The sequence below is a fragment of the Passer montanus genome, unplaced genomic scaffold (genome assembly GCF_014805655.1).
Source record: "Passer montanus isolate IOZ18808 unplaced genomic scaffold, ASM1480565v1 scaffold66, whole genome shotgun sequence".
NCBI classification, from domain to species: domain Eukaryota; kingdom Metazoa; phylum Chordata; class Aves; order Passeriformes; family Passeridae; genus Passer; species Passer montanus.
The window spans coordinates 190250-204773 of record NW_024371704.1 but is presented as its reverse complement, the minus strand read 5'-3'; the positions used below and the strand labels follow the sequence as shown (position 1 = coordinate 204773).

The 14524-nt window shown below is 47.2% G+C and overlaps 1 protein-coding gene across 10 annotated transcripts in view; it reads right to left on the bottom strand.

Annotated features, from left to right (window-relative positions):
- LRRFIP1 (LRR binding FLII interacting protein 1) overlaps nucleotides 1–11877 on the bottom strand; it is a 103356-nt gene extending 91479 nt beyond the window's left edge. For all 10 annotated transcript variants that reach the window (XM_039728716.1, XM_039728702.1, XM_039728709.1 and 7 more), the window contains exon 1: nucleotides 11704–11877. In XM_039728716.1, the coding sequence (XP_039584650.1) occupies nucleotides 11704–11793 (90 nt within the window). In that variant the 5' untranslated portion in view covers nucleotides 11794–11877. The remainder of the gene's footprint in view (nucleotides 1–11703) is intronic.
- Between the last annotated feature and the right edge of the window lie 2647 nt (nucleotides 11878–14524).

The window sequence follows — 14524 nt, the reverse complement described above, 5'->3', positions numbered from 1 at the left end:
GCATTTCAAAAAGTGTTAAATACCTACAACTACACACATCTAACAGACACAGTTTTTCCTCATGCCTCATAGGTATATTTCTAACTTCTCTCACAAAAAGGCAGGGAGACAAAACCTCTTCAAATAATTAATAATAATAAATCCTTAGAAGCACATCCCTACCTGACCTCAAGCAAATGAAAGACAAAACAAACTTTCACATGCAAACATTAAGACTCAAAACAGGAGATGACCTTTAGTGCACCCTTCCACGAGGGGAATGTTCTCATCCACAAGCAGATTTAATTAAATTTAGCTCTTTAGACTGATTAGAGTTAACAAAGCAATTTGTTAATAGACCGTTTTATTATGTTTACAATGTGCTGTTTTGTTGGATATTGTGCAATGGTTACAAGCTGCAAGGCACTGGTTTTGCACCCTCTCCAACTGCACTGAAATCTAAAAGAGTCACCATAAGCACTGGAGAAAATCAGAAGTGCAGCATATAAAATATATTGCATGAGGGACTCTACAAGAGATGTCACCAGGGGTGACTGTTTTTATGTTATATTTACAACAAGACATGTTTCAAATTTGCCATATGAGAGAAATGCCTGTAAAAAAAATCACCATACACTCAGGAATTATTGTAAAAACTGTGATTTTTCATGCCCCTCACTTCTATACATTTCTGTTAAGCTCTGGACCACTTCTTTGTGAAACAAGTGTTTGGAGAGATCCAGTAATCTTTGCACCCATTCCATGGAAAGAATTACATGGAATTCTTCAGACTGTACCACCTTCCTGCAGAGGGACTGTGCTTCTGGTTAATTTAGATATTCTGCTACAGGAAATAGCCCACAGCTCTCCCTCAGGCTACCCATATCCTCAAGGGAAAGGCAGAACATTTCAAACACAGGCTGAAAGTCTCCATTTGTAACATCCACCACGGGAATGCCACAACCTGCTTGAGCAAATCCGATACAAGGGAAAGTGCCTAAATCCAGAGAAACCACCTTAAAAAAGCTGGGCTTTTCTTGTTAGTACAGCTGGATGCTGCAGAGGATGGATAACAGCTTCCACTACACCATGCTGGACTGGATTTTCTGTCCTTCAAGCACAAATATCAAACTTCAAACATTTAGCAACGGCGCTGAAACCACGGCTCTCCAGGAGAGGAGCCAAGTCCTACACTCAGTTTGCAGAAAAAGCACACAGAGGATATTTCACAGGGAACAACGTTTTTTTTAAAAAAATTCACACTTTTTCAATGATTTTAAGAGACCTATCAAAAATAAATTTTAAAAAAAATCTATAAAAACCACACTGTCCTCTGTATCTCACTACTGCAATCAGCTCAGAAATTTGTGAGATTTCTTACCTGGCTGGTGGACAGGAGTCACCCACTCATGCTGCCATCATTCCACAACCATCTCCCTCCTGGGAAGAGGAATTCCCCGAGAGAGAGCCAGGACATGGCAAGAGAATTTGCCCAGAGTTCAGCAATGGTGCTGAACCACCCTTCAACTGGGATTAGGGCTAAAAAAACAGCATTGTTTGAGAAACGATTGGCCAGCTTTTGTGTGGGGGTGGGAGGGGATTACTGCCTCCAAACTGGGGCTGAGCAGTAATGGATTACCTGGAGAATCTGTGTCCTAACCCTCTCACTAACAAATTAATTCAGTTTGAAATGTGCTACTGGGCTACGCACACCTTGTCTAGGGTACAGCAAGAGTGACCTTCACAGCTGTTTTACTGGGATCCTGGAAGTCACAGAATGCCACTTGGAATGCACCAGCAGCACAAGGCAGCTCCTTCCTTTGCCTGCTCCATTTTTCCCTAGCAGCCTTTCCCACCCAGCAGACAGAATTATAAATTTTATCCTCAGTCACACAACCTATTTAACACTCAAATTGTGCAGACCTGTAAGTTTAAGGTCAGGAGCAGCTGTGTTTGAAAAATGGCAGAGAACCAACAAGTGGTGAGGGAATGGGATAGGCCAGCAGCAAAAGCTTAGCCCTTGGAGAATCACATTCTATTAGAGGAAATTACAATGAAAGCCCAATTCCCCTAAGGTTTTCCACCAGTTCCTGAGGTGCAGCAAGGAAATCTTGGAAGGGTTATTCCTAAGGGGTTTATACCTGATTGCTGTAACTCACAGTGCAAAAATTTTTTTTTTGGGTGCACTGTATTGATTTTATAGTGGGAAGACTGAGAGAGAAGCCTTGTGCAGCCAGCAGCACAGGTAGCAGACCCAGAGAGACATCTCTGGATAATTCAGATCTCTGAAAAGCTTGTTTCTGTTCTAACAGGTTCAGTCTTCCCTAAAAAAATGAGGCTAGGTTTTTGTAACAGCCCTGCAAACCCACTGATCCTTATTTTCTAATGCTAAATTTGTAGATTGGTTAGACAGAAAGTTCTGGGTTACCTCTTGACTGAAAATTATTGCTCAGTTTGACAGGATGTGCTTATCTCATCAGTGATACAAAAGCATTTCACCAGCACATACAGAGAACTTTTCTTCACTTGCTCCAGTTCACCAAATAATGATTTTTCACCCCCGAGGGTAATTAAACAAGAATGCACAAATATTCCTAAAAACACAGTGTAACCCTCTATAAATAAAACAGTGACATTCTCTACATACACCAACATTATCTCTTGTATCCACAGTATTTCCCAGAGCCCCTGGATTCCTCCACAGTTCATGTAAAGGTTAGGTCACATCACTGTTCCAACGCACTCGTTTCACATCGGGGCAGATTTCAATTTCATATGCAAGAGACAATGGAGCAGCGTGACCTTTGGGTATCACAAAACATGTCCCAAAAGCCCACTTTCATTTTCAACAGATGTTGGTTCAACATGTTTGTCAGTGTAAATCCTCTTAGAGCCCGGCAGCACATGCAGCAAAGGAAGCAAACCAAGACCAACACACACATTTTTTCATATGGGAGAACGGACATTTTAAGGAAAACAGCTTATGGGAAATGCACAGTTGCACAGCAAAGAAAGAGGGGTTGTAGAGCATCCAAAAACTGGCTTGTTTCCTAAGAGCATATAAAGTTGTATCTACTATTTTCCTGGCAAGCCTGTTGAAAGAACTTCAAGTTTGCAATTAGAGAGAAACAAAAAATAAATACAAATTTTAAAAAAACCTGAAAACCCAAAGCAGTAGGCTGTTTCCTCTGTAGCCAGCAGAAGCAAATATGATTTCATGGGTTTGTGTGAAGACTGCAGCACTTTGGCACTGATAAAAACAGACATATCTCAACTATCTGACTCTGAAGCAACATGTGTTTTAAAAGGGAAAAAATGTGAAGCTACAAGAGTCCGATAGGAGACCAGAGCCCAGGGATTTTTCTGCATGTGAGGCACACCAAGAGCCTTTCCTTGCTCCCCTGTCATCCCAGCATGTTAGCTGATAAATGCTCCATAATTAGAAGACCCAAGTGGGGATGCCTGAAATCCATCTGACCTGAGGGAATGAGTTTAAAAACCTGACCCAGCTTTTAGCGTGCCAGATCCTCCTGTATTCCATTTCTGCCTACTGGAAAGGGCTGGCAAAGGCAGACACGAGAGACAGACTCAACTAAACATGGTATTCAGTGGGATTAGAGAAAGGTTATTTTGGGACGTAGGAAGTACTCAAAAGAGGAGGGCAAAGGGAAAAAAAGTAATATTAAATTTAAATCAGATGCTGGCGAAGGGAAAGGTCACAAGATACGCACAAGCAGAAACCAGGAGGGAAGAAATATTACTCCTTTACATTCCCTGTCTGAGCAGAGCATCTGTTGGGCTGGGGAATGGTTTGCAGAGAATCATCAGTGGGACAGAGGCATCACCACTGCACTGCAGGCAATATTAACACACAAGTCACTGCCCAAACAGCTACACCAGCAAACACACAAATGAACTCCTTTTGTGGAACTCTCTTCCAGTAAACTCGGCCGTTCTGGGAGAGATAAATCAATCTGACACTAATTATATCCAAAAACTACAAGTAATGACATCATGTAGGAAAAGCCCCGTTCTATTTTTGAGGAAGCCAGTTGGAGATACCATCTTTGACAGAAGTTTGGATACAAATTGAATATTCCAGTCTCGTTCACATAAACCTTACAACAGCTAAAAGGAAAGGAAACTGCAGCCCTGAGACCCAACTACTGCCTTTGCATTTCTTCACATGCCAAGGATAACAAGCAATCTCATACCTAAATACCAGCTATTAAAAATAGGAGCATGGCCACGGTGGTGCACCTGGCAATTACAGTGTACCAAAGCCTCAGATTTCTAGTACAGCAACACATAACACAAAAATAAAATCTAAATATTGTCTCCAGGAGCACAGGAGCTCACAAAGTGTTGGAGAAGCAGAAGGAGCACGGTGTTTTTGCAAGTCTGAAGTGAGGGTTAAGCTGTATGACAGAAGAAACTCCACTCTTGCAGAGAAAAGCAGTGTGCAGGAAGGAGGAAAGAAAGGTGATAAACCAGCCAGGAGGAGAAGCAACAAGAAATGAAGAGGCTTCCTCATTCCTCACCACATCTGAGATGGGAACACAGCTCGGATTTGGCACTTTCAGATCACTCTCCTTGTCTCCAGCTCAGCTCTGAGAAGCTGCAGGAGTGTTGAGGTGGATAAAGGCACAGCCCATGCCAAGCTGGCTCACAGGCACACAGAAGGGCAAGGCAGATGCCACCAAGCAAATCTGCCTCTCCTCTGATCACACCCAGGCTATTTCCTACTGAAAGCACTCCCCAAAGCAATCAACTTCCCAGCTCTAGGTCAGGCATTTTTAATGAGCAATTAGCTCAGACACTCATTTTTCTTGGCATGGAACAGCATCTTAAGTCCTTAAATTAACAAAAGTTATTTCAGTGTATTCAGTGAAATACACTTTCAAGTCAGAACTAGTCACTTGAAGTTTTAGACCAGAGCTGTGCCCTTTATGTTCAAGTATATCCAAAGCCCAAAACATCCCTCCTTCCTCAACCCAGAAATATAGACAGTTTTGTTAAAACTTGCACATTTTTATGTCTGAAATTAACACCAACATCTTTCCAAATGATTTGAAGACAAACACCTCTCCTTTCAGAATCCCACACCCTGAAGTAGCACACAGTGAATCAGAACTTCACTTGCGGGAAAACATGAAGCACTGAGGGGATGGAGGAACAGAGCACAGAACTGCAGGATGGATGCTCAAGTGCAAGTCAAATCCATCTCAGGAGGACACGGCTTCATTTAGCCAGGGACCCACCATTTCTGCCCAGTTTTTGGTTTAGGCACACATCCACATCCCAAAACAAGCAACTCTCAGTTTTGGAAACAGCAGCATTAGTCAGAGTTTGAGTCTTCTCCTCTCCCAACACTCAAAATTCTCAGCTTGTTGGGCCAGAAAAGTGCTCCTAGCTCTGCCCACTGGGAAATGCTTCCAGGCCTTGCCCTTCACACCTCATGCCACTTAGCTAAGTGTGTTTAAAGGCAGGATGAGAAAACAAATATTAATCGGAAATGCCTTTGGTGCTGAGGTCTAGGTGAGGACACTTGGCAAACTCCCCCAGTGGGCAGAGATCTGGCCCATTCCTGCCAGCATCAAAGTGGTATTCCTGTGTTTTCCCAGACTTCTGTTCCCTCTCTGCAGACCCTCAAACCTGTGAGTTTTTAACAGCATGAGCAGAACTTCCACATCTTCATAACAGAAAATTAATTCAGCTACCTGAAGTCATTTGCAAGCACTGTAGGGCTCTTCCTGCATAGCTAAAACCATCATGTGCCTTCCAATGAAGTACTGCTTTATTTAGTATTTATTGTGCCACACCAAGCTTTAATTTCAGCAGATAAATCTGCAGCCAGGCCTTTGCATTTCTTACATTTCTGCCTTACATTTCTTGCAACCTACTGCTTCTACACCAAGCCTGCCCATAAGGATGCTTTTGAAATACATTTTTGCCTGATGTAATGCTCTCATTTCAGTGCACACAGCAGTTTATTTTCCCAGCATTAGCCAGGAAATTTCTTCAGCCTACTTCTTGTTCCATATCTAAAAGAAGGTGAAGGAAAGGAGAGTTAAAGGCTACAAACGTCTTCTGACAAGAAGCCCTTAAGCACTTCCCTCATCTTTACTGTGTGGTGAAGCCCAAAAATCAGCTGTTTTTTCTACTCCATGCAAAGCCAGCTGTGTCACTGGTGGATTCAGAGGTGCAAGAGCACCAGTTACCAGGGAGCTTTCTCTGCTTCTGGTGTTGAAGTGACCATGCACCTCTCCTCCTCTGAGGATTAATATAAACCCTCAAAGTCACCTTTCTGAAGGAAAATTTGGTTTACTGCAGCTCCCTCCCCCCCACATTCCAGTGGGCAGCTTCTCCCCAAAAAGTATTCCAGCACCAGCGAGACAACAGCTGATATTTCAGAGCTGCTATTTTAAGGATTGCCTACGAGTGCTGCAGTCTAGCTAGACAGATTCACTGCTCTTGGCAACCTGCTGACTTGACAGGAGGGACAAATACCCTGCTTCACAAGCCCAAAATACTGCGTGGATTATGCTCCTTGCAAGAAAAGGATGGAGAAAAAAAAATCCCAGTGTTGAAAGCCTTGCAAGCACATTTGAGCTCCAACTTTATCCAGCAACAGGCCTGGAAAAACATCCTTCTAGATGAGGTAATGATTAGTGTTACATCCTGCAGCCAAGCTCAGCATCTGGGCTTACAAGGACAGAGGCTGAGCTTCCCATGCTGCTAATCCTACCAGTAGTCCCTTGCTTGACTGAAACAGGAATCACAGTTCCTAAACAGCTGCTTCCTCAGACAGCAAGGGAACAGCTGAGGGGGACTCAGGCCAGGCATGGACACAAAAAAAAAAGGCAACTGATTATTTCAAGTTGAGAGGCAGATTGTAGGACAGGCTCCAGTCACCCATTTAACCAACATGAGCTGGGTCTTCAGATTTTCATCTCGCTTCTTTAAACTGCTCCTTCCCACATTTTCTTTGGGGGAGAGAGGCTGTAAGTGATGCCAACACCATTTGTGGGATATATGGATGCACAGCATGAGGGAAAAAGGAGAGTTTGATGAAGAGCATATTTGCCACATGAAATAATCTCAAATCTGGAACAATTCCCCACGCCCTACTGGCAAGCATCGCCTACAAAGTCCTCCTTCCTTCCTATATTTAGGTCAGCCGGGCTGAGTCAAGCCCTCCAAGAGCATCCCTTGCTTTCGTAACTTTCTGTTCTAGAACAGAAAAGCCAGACATGCTTCTCTCAGATCATTTGTTTGGATCATACATTAACACTCCTAAAGGCAGAAAGTAATGCAATAAAAAAATAATTCAAGGCTGTTTCTAAGGGCTTCTCTTGAAACATCCACCCAGCTTACAAAAGCCTTCACACATCTGCAATGCCAAATACTGCTCAAAAAAGTTCCACCCCTACCCTCACGAGGCACACAGATCTTACACATAGGGAATATATCCTAAGGGAGTATATCCTTAGGGAACACACTGCTTTAAATGCTCTGCTTTGCATAACAGTTCAATAAAGTTTGTGTGGCTTGTGTTCCCATTTACAGATAGCCACTCCTCTTGCTTTAGCTTCAACATGTACCAAATTGTTTCCACCTCTATTTATGGAAGTCACCCAAACTGTTGTATAAACCAGAGTTTTCTCCCCCAAATTAACCCCTCAATTTAACACATTCCACATTCAACCATCACAGCATCTCTTCACTAGTCTCTAAACTCCAATTTAGCCTTAGTGCCTTCTTACTGTAACCATTAAACCTGGTTGGTTGGTTTAATTTGCATTTTGAGCTTTTTCTAGTTAGCAACACTTTCTGCTCCTTCATAGCAATGTAACACCCCAATTTTTGAATCACTAAGAATACAGGTCAATGCCTGTATTATTTCACTTCAGTGAAATAATCAAATGCACGGTCCATAAATGGATCGTGCTAGTTTTTAACAAAGTAATAATTATGTATGTACAAAGATGTAGGTGACTTCTTGAAAGTGACATAAAGTGTACAAAGAGTGAAGGCACAGCCCTCGCAACGTTGCTTTCTTTAACAATAAAAAATAAATTATGCTGCTTGAATTACTAATTTCAAATTAATTATTACCTAAAGAGCTCTGCTCTGTAAAATGGTGGATGAAGACGATTTCTAGCAGAGAGGATCATTTTTCTGAACAGTGTAACACACATCTGCCTGCAAAACTGTGGCAAAACAAGGTGTCAATTACATTCCGAATACAAACAAGAAATTGACCTTGTCCTTCCCCATTCAAGAAAATAAAAAACAGTAACAAATATTATCTGCCTAGAAGAAAAATATCTCATTTACACAACTCCTTGTTGGATTTGCGAAACTCCTGCCCACGTAACAATTATTACTGCGGCTAGCGGACTGGAAGTTAGCAAAAAAAAAAAAATATATTCCCTTGGAAACAATGTCTCGAGCAATCACATCAAAGCCATGCAATCCAGGCAGGAAGGCAGCTCCTGGAAGGTTCAGCGGGGCAGGACTGTGCCTTCCCGAGCCGCACAGACGAGCGCGCAGCACGCGGCCGCGGCTCTGCTGGCTCTGCTGGCACGGACCTTGAGCAGTATCAAAGTGCTAGATTCTGCAAACACTGCTGGCATGCGCTCACCGAGGGCAGTGAAAGAGCCCAAAAGTTTCCACGGGCCTAAACACGGAATGATCTGCTGGTGCTGAGGCCAGCCTGAAAGCGGAGACGCCGATCATTGATCGGCTGCGCTGCCGCCCGGGAGAAAACAAGCTCAGCAGCACAAGCCAGGTGTGTGAACAGCAAATGCTGTGAGTGGCAGCCTGTGAGTCTGCTAGAAACTCAGAACACCCTGTTTCGTGTTAATTATATTTACATATTTGCCATCCACTTAATTACCGTGCCTGTCAAACGCCGCAGCCAGATCTGGCGGTACAGCACTACCCTTTCCTGATGGAAGGGATCTGCACCTCCTACCTCTGCTCTGAATGGCTCTAGACAAGGTGATAAACGACTTCAGAAAGTGCCTCAAACATTAAAACCACCGCTGATTAACATGACTAATACTGCTACTAAACCCTTGTCACTACAAGATGCTTCACTCTCACAATTTCCTTCCTCCTGCTCGGTTACTTCCCCTCATGATTGCTCTTGCTGCCCTCTTCACCACACCAGGCTCCCTCCTGGGCTGTGCAAGACACAGAGCAAGACACCCCAGCTGCAAATCCAAACAAATTTCATATTCAAATGGCAGGAGTTTCACAAAGTCCCTGCAAGTCTTGCTGTCTTCTTATAGGAGCACATTGCAGAGTGAGAACGGTGGGTTTGCCAAAATAACCACAAAATAAAAGGTACCTCTGTGAATCAGTCTAGTTTGGGCTATCCCATATGGACACAGGGAAAATGAGACTCTAGGATCTGCAAACAACTTGCCATCACCTCTGGCTCCTGGATAACAAAGGACCAAAGCCAAGGGAGGAGTGAAAATCTATGTGCAAAAGCAGCGTGCCTGTGTCCCAGTTTTGCTAAAAACCTGTGAGGAAGGCTGGGAGAGCCAAAATATCAGTAACCCTCCCACCTTCTTAACATGGAGGCTCTCAACATCCTTGTTAAAGAGAGACAAAAGGTTTAGTTGACATATTCTTGATCATGCAGAAGGATTCATCTGGGATCCTTTGTGTGGAGAACAGGCAGTTAAATAACAAAACAATTAAAGTGCTCTGAGACAGAGTAATGCAAATAGATAAAATAATATGGGAAAATGCTGAACCTTGAACTTGGCAGTTCACAGTTTTAGCACTCAAGGGAAAAGATAAAAGACATGCTTGTGTTGGGCTTTTTGAGCAAATGGAGTTGTCCTTTAAACAAACCCCAGGAGAAGGAAGGGGGAAAAAAAAGCCACAAACCACCACAATATTTGAGTCCTCAAACCATTACACAACCCAGTGAAAAGCAGATCTAAGATAAAGAAGAGAGAAAGTGGGAGAAAAACGTGCAACAGAAAAGAGCAGCTGGGTTCCTTGTTAGAGACTGATGTCTTCCTTGATCAAATGACAGCACAGCCAGGACACATTTGTGGAACTCAAACCCTCGTCCCAAAACAATTCTTAGGATATTATCATGACTCTAACAGACAGCACAATCATTCTTACTTGCTATCTCATGTCCAGGACATGAGACATTCTTGTCCTCCTACCTCAAACTCCACCCTTGGGAACCTTCTCATCGCCCTGCCACAAAAATCTGCCTTCAGAGAACACACTACGTGAATCACTCAGACAAATCTCTGCTGGATGTATTCCAAAGATGCTGCAAACCACCAGAAAATGGTGCACAACAACTGGAAAGGCACTGGTGGCAATGAGGAGCACAATGTCACAGCTAACTCAGCCTACCAGCCAGTGCCACCAAAAATAAGCCATACATTAGCATTCACCTGATCCTACTGCAGCTCTGCATCAGGAAAGGAAACCAAGAGAGAGACCTAAAAGTCTTCCAGAAGAGCAATTTATCTTGTAAAAGATAAATTTATCTTGGGGTCAGACCAACACCAGGTGGGCTGACACACATAACCCACGCTAGGGGAAGAGGATGGCCACACTCAGCAGCAGCATTGGAGTAGTTTAGGCACTGAATCACAGAATGGTTTGCGTTGGAAGGAACCTCAGATCAACCCTGTGCCAGGGGCAGGGACACCTTCCACCAGACCAGGGCCCTCAGAGCTCCATCCAACCTGACCTTGGACACTTCCAGGGATGAGGCAGCCACAGCTTCTTGGGGCAACCTGTGCCAGAGCCTCCCCACCATCACAGAGATTTTCTCCCTAATATCCCATCTAACCCTGGTCTTTTTCAGTCTGAATCCATTCCCCCTGGTCCTGTCCCTACATGCTCCTGTAAACTATCCCTCTCCATCTTTCCTGTAGGTTTCCCACTAGAGAAGAACCCCAGGGTTCCTCATCCCCCTTTCCCCCGTTGGAGGACTGCCACAGCAAGGATGGAGAACAGGCTTTGTCAGATTTAGTAAACGTAAAAACCAAATTCACATTATCTTGGTTACCACTGAACCAATTTAAGTGCATGTAAGAAGAATAAGGAGGCAGGAAGCATCAGCAATCAGCTGGTTTAGAAGGTTAAAGTCACATTGAGCACAATGCAGCATCTGGTGGGCAGCAGCATAAAAACCAGCTTCCAAGTTGGAGGGGTCACTTTATGCCCACACCCAGCATCACCTTGCAGCATTCTGCTTTTCATGTTTCACCCCCATCCCTGGAAGTGTTCCAGGATGGCACTCGGAGCATCCTGGTCCAGTGGAAGGTGTTTCACGGCAGGGAGCTTGGAAGGAGACGGTCTTTGGGATCCCTCCCAACCCAAACCACGCTGCGATTCCGTGATTTATACCCATCCATAACACACCCCAGCGGCCTATTTTCAGCGCTGAACACCAGTCCCGGCGGCTCCCAGCAGCAGCGGCGGCCGGCGATGGACACCCCCTGCGGCGGGGCTGCAGCGGGGCGGCTCCGGCACCGCACGCCCTTCCCTCGCGGAGCGGAGCCCGGGGATGCTGCCACGGGCGGCGGTGAGGCAGGCTCTCCACCTCGCCCTTGAGCCGCCGCCGGGCCGGGGGCGCCTGCGCGGCGCTCGGGGGAGCCCGTGGGGGAAGGCGAGGGGAGGAGGATGGAGGAGAACGGAGAAGGGGGGATGCCGCCTCCCGCCGCTCACCTCGCGGGCGATCTGGTTGAGCGCATCGTCCTCCGCCGTCAGGCGCTCCCGGTTCGGCAGCCGCTTGCGTCCGGCGCCCGGCGTCCCCATGGCGCGGCGGTCCCGACCGGCCCGGCCCGGTCCGGAGCGCAGCCGAACCCGCAGCGCAGCCGCTGCCCGCCGGCCCCGAGCGACCCTCCCTGGGGGTACCCGCTAGCTACCCTCACACCGAAACCGGGCTGGGGGTGTCCGCTCGCTACCCTCACACCGAATCCGGGCTGGGGGTACCCGCTAGCTACCCTCACACCGAACCCGAGCTGGGGGTACCCGCTAGCTACCCTCACACCGAATCCGGGCTGGGGGTACCCGCTAGCTACCCTCACACCGAACCCGAGCTGGGGGTGCCCGCTAGCTACCCTCACACCGAACCCGGGCTGTATGTGCCCGCTAGCTACCCTCACACCGAAACCGGGCTGGGGGTGCCGGCTCGCTGCCCTCACACCGAACCCGAGCTGGGGGTACCCGCTAGCTACCCTCACACCGAAACCGGGCTGGGGGTGCCGGCTCGCTGCCCTCACACCAAACCCGGGCTGTGTTTGGGGCTCGCTGCCCTCACAGCGAACCCGGGCTGTGGGTACCCGTCCGCTGCCCTCACACCGAACCCGGGCTGTGTTTGGGGCTCGCTGCCCTCACACAGAGAGAGTGATGTGTTTGGGGCTCCCTGTCTGCTGCCCTCATAACAAACCCGGGGTATATTTAGGGCTCGCTGCCCTCGCACGCAACTCGGGGTGTGTTTGGGGCTCCCTATCCACTGCCCTCACACCGAACTCGAGGTGTGTTTGTGGCTCCCTGCCCTCACAACAAACCCGGGGCTCCCTGCCCGCCGCCCTCACCTCTGAAACTGGGAAGTGTTTGGAGGTCTCCGTCCGCTGCCCTCACACCGAAACCGGACTGTCTTTGGGGCTCGCTGCCCTCACACAGAAAGAGGGATGTGTTTGGGGCTCCCTATCCTCTGCCCTCATAGCAAACCCCGGGGTATGTTTGGGGGATCTCTGTCCGCTGCCCTCACACGCAACCCGGGGTGTGTTTGGGGCTCCCTGTCCGCTGTCCTCACACTGAACTCGAGGTGTGTTTGGGGCTCCCAGCTTGATGTCCTCACACCAAAACCGGGATGTGTTTGGGGCTCCCTATCCACTGCCCTCACAACAAACCCGGGCTGTGTTTGGGGCTCTGTAATTGCTGCCCTCGCCTCCAAAACTGGGAAGTGTTTGGGGGTCTCTGTCTGCTGCCCTCACACCAAATCTGGGGTGTGTTTGGGGCTCCCCTCTCTCTGCCCTCACACCGAACCCAAAGTGTATTTGGGGCTCCCTGCTTGATGCCCTCACCGCCTGAGGTCGCGGTGTGGGTCCATGCTCGCTGCCATCGCCACCCAAAACGGAGGGTGTGTGGACCTTGCTCACTGCCCTCACACCAGAAATCGGGGTGCATTTGGGATTCCTCCTCACTCCCATCACCACCCAAAATCGGGATGTGTGGGGTCCCCTTCCTGCTCTCCCAGTCTCACTGTGGACCAACCCCCTTCCCGCTGGGGTGCCTGGGCTCCCTGCCAAGCTGTATGAAATTACAGAATCCCAGAATGGGTCAAGTTGGATGGGACCACAAAGGGTCACCTAGTCCAACCTCCCTGCTCCAGCAGGGTCATCCCAGAGTCCTGGCACAGGATTGTGTCCAGGTAGCTCTGGAATATCCCCAGAGAGGGAGACTCCACAGCCTCTCTGGGCACTCTGTTCACTGCTCAGTCACTGCCTAGGGAAGAATTTCTGCCTCCTGCTCAGGTGGAACTCCTGGGCATCAGCATCTGCCTGTTCCTTGTGTCCCATTGCTGGGCCCCATGGAGCAGAGCCTGGTCCATGCTCTGGAACATCCAGATAGATAAATATCCACCCTTTGGGTATTTATACCCGTTACAGAGGTCCCCTCCCAGCTGTGCCTCCTCTAGAGCTCCTCCTTTCCTCCTCAGAGATGCTCCAAATCCCTTCATCACCTCTGCTGAGCCCTTCCAGGAACTCTGCCTCTCTTGTCCTGAGGAGCTCAATACTGGACACAGTAAATTTACCACAAATCATGGAAATGGACATCAAAACCTTGTCAGCTGTAAAGCTGGGGGTTTCCTCTGCCCCAAATAGAGGGGGAGCAGGACAGAAACAAGACTCCTTGTGCCCTGACATCTTACACGTCCTCATAGCCCTGTGGGGTCTCTTCAACAATGAATTTTCCTATTAAGTGTAAGTGGACATGATTAATTTTAGTTTCAAGTACATCAGTGCTTAATTAATTCACACTGACAAGGAACATGTATTTTCTGGGATTCCTGTCACAGCCCTTACACCTCAATTTTCACGCTAATTCCTTAAATATGAATTAAAGTGGCTCAAGCTCACATTGTTACATAGAAAGAGAAAAGGGCTACAAAACCAACCCACTCACTTCTGACCAGAAAGCTGCTTTTATTCTTTATGATTTACTTTCACCATAAATTTAAACTTGGTTGAGGTAAGAGGCAACACCTGCTCACTCAATAATTATTGGTGGTTTCCATGTACAGCACCTGAGGTTTGAGTCATCATCAGGCTGACTGGGTAGTGATACTGCATCGATGCTGCTCCTTGCACCTGGGACTGTTTATCTTTGCAAGAATCAAATGATTATTTTGTCAGCAGAGGCAGATGGATGAGTCCCCCACCTTGCCTGGGCAGCAGAGCGTGCGTCACACCCTCAGATTTGGTGTCAGGTTTACTCTGACCCCACACCAGTGGATTAAAAAGTTCCTGCTTGGCAAGGC